General features: G+C 42.7%; 1 protein-coding gene across 3 annotated transcripts in view; it reads left to right on the top strand.

Moving 5' to 3' along the window:
• GUCY1A2 (guanylate cyclase 1 soluble subunit alpha 2) overlaps positions 1–15,929 on the top strand; it is a 118,659-nt gene that overhangs the window by 57,730 nt on the left and 45,000 nt on the right. For all 3 annotated transcript variants that reach the window (XM_085852779.1, XM_085852776.1, XM_085852778.1), the window contains exons 8-9: positions 6,268–6,422; positions 6,943–7,581. In XM_085852779.1, the coding sequence (XP_085708905.1) occupies positions 6,268–6,422; positions 6,943–7,321 (534 nt within the window). In that variant the 3' untranslated portion in view covers positions 7,322–7,581. The remainder of the gene's footprint in view (positions 1–6,267; positions 6,423–6,942; positions 7,582–15,929) is intronic.

A 15,929-nucleotide genomic window follows, 5' to 3' on the forward strand; every position in this document is an offset into this window, starting at 1 on the left:
CACTTACTGTTTGTCCGTTTGCTGTCTGTGAGCAGGATGTCTCAAAAAGTTATGGACAGATTCGGACGCAACTTGGTGGACAAGTTGGGTGTGTGACAAGGACGAATTGATTAGATTTTGGTGAAGATCTGTGTCTGGATACTCGAATTTTTCAAATGATTCTTCACCATTGAGAGATTAGGCTAAACTAATATATTGCACAATATCTCAAAAAGTTGTGGATGAGTTGGATGATGACAAAACATGATGGATGAGTTCCGTTAAGTGCCAAGAACAAGCCGATTAGATTTTTATTCAGTTCTGGATACAGATCCGGCCTTTCAGTGGGATACAGAACATAGATTGTTCAGCCTGGTGGAGGCATGTCCTCTACCGAGTGTCGCTCAAGTTATGCAGTGTGATAAAATAATATAAACAAGACGAGAAGGGCACTCGGTAGAGCGCATACCTCCGCCACGTAATTCCTGATCCACAAGAACATATCGGGCCCAATACATATTTGAAATCTCATTGTATACAGTACTATGTCGTTTTTGGCCCAATCTCTCAATGGTGAAGAATCACTTTGAAAATTAAATAATTCTCCTCTCCAGATCCGGATCCAGATCTTCACCAAAATATAATTAGTTCATCCTTGTCACACACCCCAACCTGTCCACAACTGTTTGAGATATCCTCTACACAAATAGACAAACAAACAGACAGAAAGGGGTGAAAACATCACCTCCTTCACCTTCGGTGGAGGAGGTAATAAAGTGGCCCTTTTGCTCAACTTCCCCCCCCACAGTATGTCGTGCTTTCTTACAGCTCATCTTGTACATGGAAATGTCGCATGACACTCTTTTGGACATTCCAATCTGTTTTCATCCCCACTTAACTGAAATCTCACACTTTCCAATTCGTCATTCAGGCAATGGTGCGGAGTTGGTGCAAAAATGTCGGCCGTGACGTCATCACCAGATCCACCGTCACATCAACTTTTAACATGAAACCAACCGTTTGAGTCCCCCAAAATGAGTGATGAATGAAACACACACATTTTACCATGATAAACAACAGAATAACACTCACACCCACTTAATCTCACAATTAACAATCCCTTTTTTAGAAAACGTCAGATCAAATATTCTACAAACACCATTTTTCGACAAAACTATGTACAGTATTTTTAAAAATAAGGTTTTTTTTCATTTAGTACTTTAAGGTAAGGGCTGGTGGAATTTCTCAGGTGTACGCACACTCCCCTTTAAGCCATCTTACCTGGGTTGGAATTCGAACCCAGTTATAAACTATCATCCTGGTGTTTCCCAGGCAGGGCGATTCATCAGTGTACCTGCCGTCCCTGTGATGGACGTTGAATTGGCATCCCATCTGTGGACATTTGTTGTTAGACGTTAAAGATCCCATGGTGTCCGTCGTGAAGAGTAGGTGAGTTTTTGCCGGCATCCTGAACAAATTGCAATTTCTACCCAAGTTGCCTTCAGCCAAACATCAGACCTGGCCAGACAATTATCTTCTTGTTAACCACGAACTGCAGTTCATACATTATACTCTCTAATTGTTTGAAGCAGCCACTACAAGCCATCCATCCCTCTCATGGTTCAGAAAAAGAAACTGGCCGATGTTTTTTACTGTGAAGCAGAATTATTTAAACTAGAAGCACCCGCTCCCTTCGGGAGCCATCTCAGGGGTCATGTTATTATGTTCATGCCTATTTTACTCCAAGGGGTCCTAGGATTACACTCCCCAAAAATGGTTGCGATCGGTTCAGCCATTTTTGCGGTACCTGGGAACAGACGGTGAATTATAGTAAAGATGATTTTTAAAATCACAAGGAATAAACAATTTATTCAGTGGGTCATCCTGGGTTGGCTTTGACGAATATACAACTAAATCAAACGAGAGAGTTCATAGAACAAGTTAACCCCCTACCGAACACGTAGTGTTCAGGTATATACTTCAATTTAAATAGACATTCCAGAAGTTTTGCGCTACTGAAGCAATCTTATACACCACCCTATTTAACATGTCGGAATACTGCTAAACAGAAGGTTTAGTGCAAAGAAGGCGATTTGTGTTCTACAGAGTTGAAGATCATCATCATCATCATCATCATCATCATCATCATCATCATCCCTTTGTAGCTATTCTCCTCAGCAGGTTGACACCATGTTGCTCTGTCTCTTGCTTTGGTGTTCTTTTTGACTCTTCCTCAATATTTCTCCATTGTATCCATTTAAAATTAAAACATTTATTTTATCTCTTTATTTACATTATTTACATATACTTATTTATATATTTACATATATTTATTATATATCTATTTACATTATTACATTTATTTTATTTACATTTATTTATTTACATATATTTATTATCTATTTATTTATATTATTACATTTATTGCATTTATTTTATCCTTCCATTCCTGTTGCCATTCATAGGTCTCCATGCTGTTACTCCATAGCCCGCGCAGGTGAAGCGAAAAGTGGGGTTAATCGATTGGTTCATGTCCATCTGTCTGTCCATCTTATTAGTTTATGATCGAGGAACAGCTTATTTAAACCAGATGTTATATTTTGAACACGAATATAGAAACCCAAGTCTGCCGTTTTACTGTACTGCATATTGGCTTGAATTAGATGAATGAGATAATATTTTTACTCTATCTGCTTTCCTGGCAGTCAAACAAAATTGAAAATCATTCCATACAGGAAACTTACTGTTTTTAGGATGTGATAAAGGACACAAACAACAGGTACAAAGAACTAATGTAATGTACTAGATAGGGTGATGTAATATACACTGGGTAAAAATGGCAGTAAAACCTGGAATTAATTAATTTTTACACCTTTAAACCTCGTTAAAGCTTTATTTAAATTGAATTGTATACTTGAACACTGTGAACACAATTTGCCTCCATAATACTTGCAAGAACCATGATGTATATGGATATATAGCCTGAGAGGGCGTAGCATGTGAGGGACAGTGTCGTGGTGAAGAAATCTCTGCCAAAATGGCTATGTAACTCGTCAGTCAGCCTCGTACTTAACATTATGTGAGTATGAGGCCAATTGATGCTGCATTCTATGGTGATCAATGAAACCTCCATTCTTCTAAATGGTGACTCTAAACTGTGAATGAGACTGCTTCAGGAGCACTAAACTTCTGGATTGTTTTTATTTTAACAATATTTAATATCATGATATTTTGTTAAAATTGAAGTACATACTTGAACACTCAATGAGGCCACATCCAGCATATTGTGTGCAGTTTTGGTCACCACAACTCAGGAAGGACATAGATGCCATGGAGAGGGTTCAGCACAAGGCCACTAGATTGATTCCAGGCCGAGCTAGACTCAGCTATTAGAAGTGGCTAAAGGAGACGGGGCTTTATACACTAGAAAAGAGGTGGTTATGAGGAGATATGATTGAGCTAGCCTATTGCCAGAGGGGGTGCGTGGGGAGCGAATGCACCCCCCCCCCCCTTTGACAATGATATTTTAACAAGAAATCCCTTGTACAGGAGAAGTATACCGTACCACAGTGTTTTCAACCGATATGGTGACTGCGAATAATGATTCTACTGGATCAATTTATAAAAATCCATTTCACGTGTGTCAATTCATCCAGGGTGAAGATCACTCAGATTAGTGAAGATCGTTCAGGACAACATGTGGCTTTCTTTGATCACCTGACACCACATTTGCAAGCACAGACAATCGACATCGTTCTCAACCTTTTCATGCCAGGCTCATCTCTATTTATTTGACCTTGTCTAATTTTCTGGAAGATTTTAGTCTTAACAAGTCTGAAGACGACGATGGTTCACGAGCGGTATTTGACGATGTAGATTGTTTCAGAAGTCAAGGATGAGACAATGTGATAATGTTTGACCAAGTTATAAAAATGACCAACATGATGTGGTACGAGTGACAGGTTATTAGCTGCATAAAGTCGAAAACCGGGTTTCGTTCAACAACTTTCAAAATTTGACCTTTGCATAACCTTTAAAGGTCACAAATCAATGTTGTGGACATTAAAATAAGGAAACGGGATATGTGCTATAGCTTAATGGAGTTAGTTCGTCGAAGAAGGTCGAAAACCCGGTTCGATTCCCACAACTTTGAAAATTTGACCTTTGTGAACATTAAAGGTCAAAGGTCAAGGATTATGACCTTTGGTGCAAAACTTCCTCTGGAATATTCCAGGAACAATATAACGTCATATAGGCCATATGGCATTTCACACTCCTCGGATTATCCATACTTTGATGAAATCAGCGTTAAAAACAAACTTGAAGGGGGCACCACGGCAAGGTGTTCAAGATAGAGCAAAATGGTTTCAAGACTTTAGGTGGGGAATGACCTCAAGATTATGCATTAAAAATATTGTCATCCTAGCTCTCAAAGTTTGGACGGTCGTATGATTTTTATGTCAAAATTCGAAATTTTCTAAGCTCGTGACTTTGGGACGAAAATGAAAAATCGAGCTCCGTGGGGCTATGCAGGTGCCATTGGGCTAACCAAATACCGAAACCCCTGCCAGATTCGACAAACCCCCAAGGAGAAGATGCAAATTGAAATCGGCTACCCCTAAAAACACAATTCGCAATTTTCTAAGTTCGTGACCTTGTGGCCTTGACCTTGGGACGAAAATGAAAAATCGAGCTCCATGGGGCTATGCAGGTGCCATTGGGCTAACCAAATACCGAAACCCCTGTCAGATTCAACAAACCCCCTAGGAGAAGATGCAAATTGAAATCGGCTACCCCCTAAAACACGTTTTTTGGGCGTGGCTACGCCCATAATGGGCGCATCACGCCCATTTTCAGGAAAACACAACTAGATCATGATATAAACCTCCTACCAAAATTTTATCAGGATCGGATCAAAACCCACGGAGCCATGCTCGGGACAGACATACAGACAGACATACAGATAGACAGACAGACATACATACAGACAGACACACAACAATAACGAATATAGTGGTCACTTGTTTTTTTTTCATGAAAATATTTTTTCGTGAACCAATAAGGTGCGTTATTCCACACAAGTATAATTGGGTGGTCGCTAGACTACCGTTATTCTCAGGTTTTCCGTCTGTATGTTTGTATGTAATGGACAGCTCTGTAGGCCAGAGGAGTCAACCAATTTTGATGAAACTTGACTGGTAGGTTCATACCAGGATCTAGTTTTATGCTTTTGAGCACCGTTGTTGTGGACGCCACCGTTGCCTTGCAACGGGACTTTGAAATTTTTGAAAAAAATCTGAAAAATATTTATATATATTTCTTTCGAAAATCAAAAATCGGCTTCTGCGCTTTTATGCGCACTATAATCAACCTCTTTGTCAAAAAATTTCAGCCCGATCCGTCAAAAACTGTATGACTAGAATGCAATTATGTAGCGACCACCCATGTTGCCTACCGGCTTGTCTGTGTACATCTGAAAATCATAGGAAAAACACAGGGCTGGCTTGATTGCATACATCTTGGTAGTACTCAGGGTTAGGTCATGTGCAAGAAGAAGAAAAATCACACCCCCCCCCCTCAGAGGGGATTGGGGGGGGGGAATGAATTGCCAGTGCTCCAGAAGGGAATGGGTGTTTCTTGTAAACCGAATTGCTTTACTTTACACAGACTTGTGAATTCGTGTCGATTCGGGGATCGATGTGGGATGAAAACTTTGAAGAAGATGAATCCTGTGATGCCATTGGTCTCCAGCACCTTGAAATGGGTGCTTCTCAAAAAGGACGATGCATCACGAAGTGTGCCATCCTTCGAATGGACGTTAAGCCGGGTGTCCCGTCTGCTAACACGAGTTGGTGGCTGTTAAAGATCACACGGTGTCTTTCACGAAGAGTGAGTGAGTTATCGCCGGCATCCTGAACAAATTGCAAATTATTGCCCAAATTTCCTTCAGACAAATGTCAGGCCTGGCCAGGACAGTCCATTCCATTCTCTTTTTTTTATTGTCCAGGTGAAACATGGAAATTTTTCATCAACTGCCAATTCAATTCAAAAAGGGGTTCATCACACCCACGACTCTTTGATCATTTTCATACTTGACACCATGATGGAAATGTTTAGAAATAACCAAATACAAGTACTGGATATATCCCAGAGTGTTCCTTCCACCTCATTTAAAGCACATACCATTGCACTATGGTGTTTGATATTTATAAGTTTAATTGATAATATAATTCCAAATCAGTGTTGACGTCTTGTAAGATCGTAAAGGCATTCGTGTTTATCTTCCAGCTCCGTATTGGTCTGCATTCTGGGCCTGTCTTGGCGGGTGTTGTCGGGGTGAACATGCCACGCTATTGCCTGTTTGGCAACAACGTAACTTTGGCCAACAAGTTTGAATCCAGCAGTCATCCATGTCGTATCAACGTCAGTCCCACCACTCATCGGTGCGTACCCGATTAGTACACCCGGTGCACACCAACCTCTCCGCCATCCTCTGAAACAGGCCTTTCCTCTAATCCCTTTCGTTTCAGCTTCTTGCTAATGGAAGGACATCGAGATTCGAACAATATCCCATCAACATCATTACATTTTTCACTTAAAAAGCAGATCAAATGGATACCTTTGCGAACACACACCAGATACCTTCACTGACTTATAAATCGTTAAATCGCAAGTTGAATGAGGAAAGAAACATTTAATTCTGGTATACAAATATACTCTTTTGCCAGGAAGCAGTCACTAACGACTGTTCAAGGTGATTGGTGAAAATGAAGAACAATCATAGCCAATAGCTAGGGCGATATCTCAAAACACTTTATACGCTGCTATCGACTCCATACGGTGATTGTATTTGGGCTGATAAAATAAAACTCTGTTATAAATTGTAGTTTGCCATGAAAATACAAATCCTGTGATGTAATTGGTCTTCTGAACCATTGAGGTAGCAACGAGTGTATTTTGCAGGTTGCTGCAGGTCGATGAGGGCTTCCGATTTACTGCCAGATCCCATCATGATCTCCCGACAAACTTCCCGATAGATGTTCCAGGCACCTGCTACTTCCTCGACACTTACGAGCCATCTAGAGGGGATACGGCCAGTTCAACCTGCACAGTTTCCAAGGGAGATGGTGTTACTGTGGAGACGATGGCCATGCCACAACCTGGATCTGACATCTATGGGCAAGCAGTTCTCTCCCCAAAAGACCTCTGCGATTTTTCAAGTCTCTTCGTCCAATCGTCTTTCGAAAGTGTCGGAGAGACTCCGCAGACAGGCGATGTTGCACGCATTCAGGATTGTTGTTATAAAGGCTCAGCAGGCCCGAGACATTGCAGCCCAAGATGACAATTCCTGTCGAACAAACGTTCTACAAAGGATGGCGCTTCCTCTTCCTATGCTAGTTTAATTATGCAATATGTCATGCTTGCTTGAGAGTGAGGGAGGGGCTTAAAACGGAACCATGGTACTGTACAAAGAAGAACAGTGAAATTTCCCTCAACTAGTGGCAATAAAATGGAACACTGCCCTGGATTCCCACGGAACCCCAGATTAACCTCATGTAATCCTCAACCTATCATTGTTCTGTGTCGCTACGTCTGACAAAGGCAAGTTACTGAGCTTTCAATTCCCTTGTGTGGTTACCTTTTCACTGATATTGATCAACGTGGTTAAGTCATCAGCAAGTATAAGGACAAGTGTTTGTCTGTGCATTTGTTTTATTGTCTGTCTGTTTGTGGATACCGTAGTAAATTATAATAAATATATTGTAGATGTCGGTAGTGTCGAGTAAGATGTTAGAGCAATCTAATTATTATCGGTGGCGAAAACATTGTGGGTGAAAGTTTGTTCTGAAGTTGTGCGTCTATAATCAAATGACTCCTGTTTCTTATTTCGTCTGTTGAAGATCCTTATCTATTGATGCATTTGCGTAAAGAGGGCAAAAGTGAACAGCATTATGCATTTAAAGTTTTCACTAACGCAAGTTCTTCCAGTCTGAAGTGTATCTTAAATCCACCGTAACGAAGAAGAAGAAAAAGAGATCTTCAGGTGCATTACCTGGACAGATTATTATCAATTAATCACCATGAGGATGTTGGCTAACTCTACCTCCTCACTTTCAATTTTTTTTTGTGCACATGATCAAGGCTCATGGAAGAGCTAGAGCAGAATGGAAGGGAACAGGATGGAAAGGGGGAAACACCAATAGCAGAGTAGAAGTGAGAGTGAGATCAAGGGGAAGGAGAGATTGACACGGGGGTGTAAAAGCTGCACATAAGCTGAACTAGAACGGCACTCGGTAGACCGCATACCTCCGCCAGGCTGAACAGTTTACGTTTTGTATCCCAATGATAGGCTGGATCTGGATCCAGACAACAACCAAAATCGAATCAACTTGTTCTTGTCGCCGAACCAACTCATCCACCAAGTTTCGTCCGAATCCGTCCACATATTTTTTGAGTTATCGTGCTATATATTGTTGCGGATTCGCGCCCGCTGGCGTGCGAGCGGCCACGTAACTCGAATCGCGGCATGTCGCCCACCGGACGGACAATCCCGTCGTGACCCTCTCGGACTAACGCCGGGAACTAGTCACGGGGGGCCTTTCGGCCTCACCACGATCGTGCCAATCGCCCCCCCCCCCGCGTGGGATAGGGTTGTTCGCCAAATTAGACTTACCTAAGTACCCACACGGAGGGTAGACCGGGCGATCGCACCTCGCCGCAGGTCGACTTCAGACACGGGCCACTTTAAGCGACCCGTTCCATACTATCGGGATAACCGAGCGGTCTTATCGTCAACCTCGACGGTTCGATTAATTATTGGGCGTATTTTGCCCACGACCAACCCTTTACGTGAAGTAAGATGGAGATTCAATAAAAGAAAAGACGAAGCGAAACGGGAAAAACAGTTCAACATAAAGCACATTTATTCCGCGGCAAACGGAAAGCACACATATACAATTACAACAATTATGCACCAAAAGCAAATGTAAAAGTAACACGACAATTCTGCACAAAAAGCAAATGCAACAAAAGAGACACAATGCAGATCTACTACCGACTACCGAGCACACGGCAACACTTATACAGTTTTACTTCACAGACGGCGCCGACAACACATATACTCAAAGCAAAAGAAAAAGGGGCCACCCTCAAATACAAGGGGGCAGACGGGCCTGGGGCCGAGACCGCGTCGAGCCTACCCGTCTGGTGATGAGCCGCAAAATGGCGGCGGTGCCCCGACTCCACGGGCCTCGCTGGCACTGCCTGGAATGGGGTGGGAACGGGGCCCCCTTCTCACACTATCTCAGCGCGGGGGGGAAACAGGAGGGGGTTGTTGATGCTCGGGGGAATGAGGATATCTGGCTGGCTTGGGTCCCGCGACGAGCGACGCCACTGCGACCTCGACCGCGTTACCGGCCTCCCCTCTCCGCAGCTCCCCGACTCTGACACGAGCGCAGACCTCCACAAAGATCCTTGGCTTCTCCAGCCTCCTCGGACCCCGACAGACACTCTCTCGACTGATTTCGCCGCCGCCACAACTCTCCAACTCTCTTCTCAACTCCCTCCAACTGCTTTCTTTTCTCAACTCCTTTCTCTGACTGCTCAACTCCGTCCAACTGCTTTCTTTTCTCAACTCCTTTCTCTGACTGCTCAACTTCGTCCAACTGCTCAACTCCGTCCAACTGCTTTCCAACTCCGTCCAACTGCTTTCCAACTCCGTCCGACTGCTTTCCAACTCCGTCCAACTGCTTTCCAACTCCGTCCAACTGCTTTCCAACTCCGTCCAACTGCTCGACTTGCTCCGCGCTCGGCGCTTTATAGTGCGACAGGAGAAATCATATGCAGATTTTTGGATCAGGAACGGCTCGGGGGCGGAGCCACGCTCCCCATTGGACAGAGGAAAAGTGGGCATGAATCATTCTTGATCCGCGAATCTGCATATAGCGATTATACTCCGACGCGCCTGGAGGCGGGGCCAAATCGCCCCACGCTCGCTGATAGGATAGAACAGAAGTGGGCGTGAATCATTCTTGATCCGATTTCTCGGAAAGGCTGGTGTTTTTGCACCCGCTGCTCGGTGCGCGCCCTGTACGAGTCCAGTATCGGTGCCCACAAGCGGCGCGGGAATGGCGGTGATGCGATGGTTGTGAGGGCGAGTTGTGACGGTAAAGGTCGTGGCTGTTGGCGTTATTGTTGTTGTTGAGCGGTGTTGCGGTTGGTGGTTGGTGTGTGAAAGCGGTTGTGGAGAAGGTGGATGTTGTGAAGGCGGTTCTAGAGAAGGTGGCTGTGGTTGTCGAGATGTGGTTGTGGTGGTAGTAATGGCGGTTGGTCCAAAATAAAGATAGTAAAAGAAAAACGGCTATCTAAAAGGGTCGCAGCCCGAATGAATGACATTTATTCCCTCTAAACAACAGGTTTGGGCTAACTACACATATACTTACAGAGATATCTCACCTACGGGACCTGAATGGTGGTTTGCGAATTTCGTCAACCACAACAATATCGTTTTTGGCCCTATTTCTCAATGATGAAGTATCAATTTTAAAATTCACATATCCGGATACAGATCTTCACCAAAATCTAATCAATTCGTCCTTGTCACACACAAAAGCCCAAAAGATCGTACAAAAGCTCATATTGCTCTCCATAAGTAATGGAAAAGTGAAGTCAAATTTGTTATTATTGCTATTTAGGCCTAGGTCACATTTGCTCTACGGCGAGGATACGGCGGCGTACGCCCTCTGAATTGACAGAAACGTGCGGCGGCCGCAGAGAAACTGAGGTGGCCTCATGGAGGCCCTACGCCATTTGGCTATATTTTACAGGCCGTAGGGTCGCCGTGGAATTATAACTGCGGAGTTATAACTTTTTTCATTTCTACGTTTGCCGTAGCAATTCGACAAGCCAAGCTATGACGTAGATGTGTTCCACGTCGACCGTACGTAGGGCGTACGGTGGGCTTGCGTTATTCGTGCGGCTGCCGTAAGCTTTTCTCAATGAAAAATGAATTTTCCCAACACCCAAAAAATTACGGTGGCCACACTATTTCCACGGTCGCCGTACGGTGGCCTTGCGGTCTGTGTGACTACCTGCGGGCAATGCAGGGTCGACGCACGGTTCCCCTACGCCCGCCGTACACCTACGTAGGCCTCCGTGGCAGTCTGCGTCGACCGTGCGTCCACCGTGCGCTACCGCTAGAGATCGGAGTATAGGTGTTTGCCTATACCGTGGTGCCCCCAGAATCCAAATTTAATTCGTTCCTGGAGGCTGTTCGGACTGCAAAAAGTTCGGATTCCAAAAATATTTTCCCAATAAGAAATAATGGAAAGTGAATTAATCCGTTCATGGAACCAAAGAAAACCCACTTTCAAGACACTTTAAACTGAAATTCCCCATGTTTAAGATAAAATAAGATGAGCAAATGACCTTCGGTGGCGGTGTATTGTATGTAAACTGGTACAATCACCACATCCAAAGGTCCACACAGGCGCGTGCTCCGGCCTGGGTTCCGATCGCTTGCGCACTCTGCGAGAGCGCTGCCCCCAGGGCAGCTCATCAAACGTGATGCCCGCAGAACCACAATCACTTTCATCAAACGCATTGGGCTGACGTAATCATGGATATTCCAAATTACAACTGGTTTTGCTGTGAAATTCAATCCTTGCCCGACAGTCCGTCATACCACATGATCGGATTGCTTTTTTTGTTATTAATTAAAACACAAGATGATTAAAAAAAACAAACATCACAAACACGAGGTAAGGCCCGTCACATTTGGCTCGGCGGCCGGAGGGTCTACAAAATGTATGGGCACTGGCAATTACAAAGGGGCCGCAGTATTTCCATGGTCACACAATGTAGCAGTCAAATATGTCACATATGCTCATAGAGAGCTCGGCCTTCTTCTTCTTCTTCTTCTTCTTCTTCTTCTTCTTCTTCTTCTTCTTCTTCTTCTTCTTCTTCTTCTTCTTCTTCTTCTTCTTCTTCTTCTTCTTCTTCTTCTTCTTCTTCTTCTTCTTCTTCTTCTTCTTCTTCTTCTTCTTCTTCTTCTTCTTCTTCTTCTTCTTCTTCTTCTTCTTCTTCTTCTTCTTCTTCTTCTTCTTCTTCTTCTTCTTCTTCTTCTTCTTCTTCTTCTTCTTCTTCTTCTTCTTCTTCTTCTTCTTCTTCTTCTTCTTCTTCTTCTTCTTCTTCTTCTTCTTCTCTCAGACTCGGCTCTTGTGTATACAAGATCCTGATAGCCTTAAATACTGAGCACATGTACACATCCTCACATAGACGGTGCCTTTTGATTGTGTCTATCATGAACTTTTAAATATATTCGGACATTTGCTTTAAAGTTTCGAAAAGTTGACGTTACTATTTAAAGATTATTCCATTTATCGTATTGTAATTTTGTAAATACATTATATATTTCGTAAATACACGATATATCGTAAATACGTAAATACATTATGACTGGTTTCGCTATTGGCTTAATCAGGCCCCCCTAACAAACGGACGCCAACGTTGTCAGACGGAATGCAAACCCATCATTCTTGTAACAAAAACAGCTAAAATTGATGAAAGATCGGCCGAAATTGAAACCAACACAGTAATTACGGTTGCAATAGCAGATATAACCGAAACCAACACGTTTATTCTACACGCAAGAACGGTCGTGACGGACACAAGAATGGTCAATCCCGAAATAGAACGGTGGGGAACGGAAGCAACATCGGTTATTTCCGTCGTGAAGCGGCGGAGACCGAAGCGAAAGCGATTAATTCCGGTTACCATAACGTGGAAAACATGGCGGCTTGAAAAGTTCTTGAAGTTATGGTAAGTTAACTTTAACGTAGTCTGCCTTGAATATATCATGTCTGTTAATGAAAACCCGTTTGTGGTACGGGATATTATACAAGCAGCGATAAATGCGCCCTCTTGACTTTATGTGTGGCTGACATTTCGTGAAATTCGTGCCCCCGTTCTGCAGCGATCAGTGACGATTGATCGTTTATATTTGCAAGAGGTAAAATTTGATAGTAATAATAAATTGCAAATTCCAATAAAATAACAAAGTTAATATGAAGTAAAAACTGTAAAAATATCCCATACACGATCCCCTATGTTGAACTGGGCATACACAACTAGCGATCCTACACTCGGGGGCTCGAAATACAGGCAAACCAAACATTATCATCACAACAAAATTCGGTTTAACAAATTGTTAAAACTACATCAGGTACTACCCACTATATATTATCTATATTACATTTATGTTCGAGGCACAAGCACTAAAAATGTACATACCGTAACAGGTCGTTCTACTGCATCCGCCATCTTGTGCGCACTACAGTAACCGGAACGAACCGCTTTTGTTTCGCTCTCGGACATTTCGCGATGGAAATAACCAATCTTGCTTCCGTTCCCCACCGTTCGATTTCGGGATTGACCGTTCTTGTGTCCGTCACGACCGTTCTTGTGTGTAGAATAAACGTGTTGGTTTCGGTTATATCTGCTATTGCGACCATAATTACTGTGTTGGTTTCAATTTTGGCTGCTTTTTCATCAATTTTAGCTGTTTTTGTAACAAGAATGATGGGTTTTCATTCCGTCTGACAACGTTGACGTCCGTTTGTTAGGGGGGCCTGTTAATGAAGGCATGTGACGAAATATCAGAAGTTGTTTTTTTTTTTAATTTAATTTTTTTTTTTTTTCAGCCGACAAAACCTTTAGGTTTTGGACGCTGCTCTTGGACACATTTGTCCTTGTTATTTTTCGGTTAGCCGCACGGCGTATTTATAAATTGTGGAGACCGAAAACATGGGTGTGCCGTACGGTCTTTGATTTGATGTCGCACGGTGACCTTAGGGCGTTCCTGCGGCGGCCATAGAATTTTGAAGGCAGACGCACGGTGCCCGTAAGGCGACCACAGGGGGATCGCAGGGGGACCCTAAGCTGAACGTGCGGCCAGACGGACGGCAACGAATGGGTTAATTTTTTTATTATTATTATTATTTTTAACCAGTTCTTTTGTTTCCGCTTGTCGAATTTCGACAGCGAACGTAGAAATGAAAAAAGTTATAACTCCGTGTTATAATTCCACGACGACCTTACGACCTGTAAAATATAGCCATACGGCGTAGGGCCTCCCTTAGACCACCTCAGTTTCTCTGCGTCCGCCGCACGTTTCTGTCAATTCAGAGGGCGTACGGCCGCCGTATCGTCGCCGTAGAGCGAATGTGACTGAGGCCTAAAGTATCGATCGACACACGAGAAATGCTTTCATGAGGACTTCCACCAACGAACTGAATGAACAAAGCGCAAAGATGCGGCTCGAACAGGTGGGGGAGACATGTGAACAAACATGAACGCTACGTTGTGGTCGGTTTTTTTAAAATGTATTGGGTTTTTAGGGCTTAATTTTCTTGAAAAAATTGTTCGGATTCCAATTTGTTCTAACAATGGGGCATTCGGATTCTGGGGGCACCACGGTATATTATAGTTATAGTATATTCAGTTATACATATGTATATATATATATATGTGTATATATATATATATATATATATATATATATATATATATATATATATATATATATATATATATATATATATATATATATATATATATATATATATATATATATATATATGTGTGTATACATACTGGTATATTTTTATTTCAGTAAAAAAAAAGAACTGGTATATATACCCACTCGTTACCGTCCATCTGGCCACACGTTCGCCTTAGCGCCCCCCCCCCCTGCGGTCCCCCTGCGGTCCCCCTGTGGTCGCCTTGCGGGCACCTTGCGTCTGCCTTGAAAATTCTATGGCCGCCGCAGCGACGCCCTAAGGTCACTGTGCGACATCAAATCAAAGACCGTACGGCAACCGCACGTTTTCGGTCTCCACAATTTATAAATACGCCGTGCGGCTCCCCGAAAAATAAAAACATATGTGACTGCTACATTGTGTGACCGTAGAAATACTGTGGCCGCCGTATAATTGCTAGTGGCCGCAGATTTTAGAGACCCCACGGCCGCTGTGGCAAATGTGACCTAGGCCTTACTCAAAAAAAATGCATTTGAGATCAAAATATGAATATGAGGCAAGAGTACAGAAGGTCATCTTTTATTGTGCACCCCTCCTTCCCAATTTCATATCCAGGCGATGCACAATGTCATCGCCGGGCGTTGAAGGAAGGGAGTCCTCGGTTTTTACACCGTTTGTTTGTGACTTACAAAATCGAAGATTCTTCAAGTTTATTGGTCAGTGGATTTTGTTATTCTGTCTGTATTTCTGTTTGCTTGTCTGTCTGTCAATCGCCTACAGGTCACAATTTTAAACCGATCTCCACGAAACTTTACCAAGTTGTAGAGGTAGTCTCAACTGAGAAGCGTATTGATTTTGAGGTCAAAAGTCAAAGGTCATCTTGAGGTCGAATTTCTAAAATCGTCAGTTTTTTTTCATCCGATTGACTTGAAATTTGAACAAGATTTGCATATTGCGTCACTGAACTGGGAAACCAACTATTTTTCAGGTCAAAATGTCAGAGGTCAACTCAAGGTCAAATTTCTAAAATCAAATTTAATTTGAAAAATTGTCAATTTTCATCCGATTGATCAGAGCTTTGATTAAAATCGTCAATTTTAACCTTAATGAAATGAACAATTTGATGTAACCCTGGCAACCTTTTGAGAGGGGGTGGATTCTGCAAGTATATTGCTCTGCATGACATCTTTTTCTTAGTTGTTTGTTTGTCCCAGCGATATCTTAGCCATCCTTTGAGCTCGGAAGCTGAAATTTGGGGACAAAAGTGAAGATGCTTTGGCAAGAAAAAAATATAAAAAAAGCTTTGGCAAGAACGCTATTTTTATTTTCTGATTAATCAATTGATTGATTAATTACTTAATTATTGTCGATTTATTTATTACTGACATATTTTCTTTCTCAACTGGACAATAT

The sequence above is a fragment of the Eptatretus burgeri genome, chromosome 13, assembly GCF_056783735.1.
Source record: "Eptatretus burgeri isolate ZD-2024b chromosome 13, Ebu_testis_v1, whole genome shotgun sequence".
In the NCBI taxonomy this organism is placed as follows: Eukaryota; Metazoa; Chordata; class Myxini; order Myxiniformes; family Myxinidae; genus Eptatretus; species Eptatretus burgeri.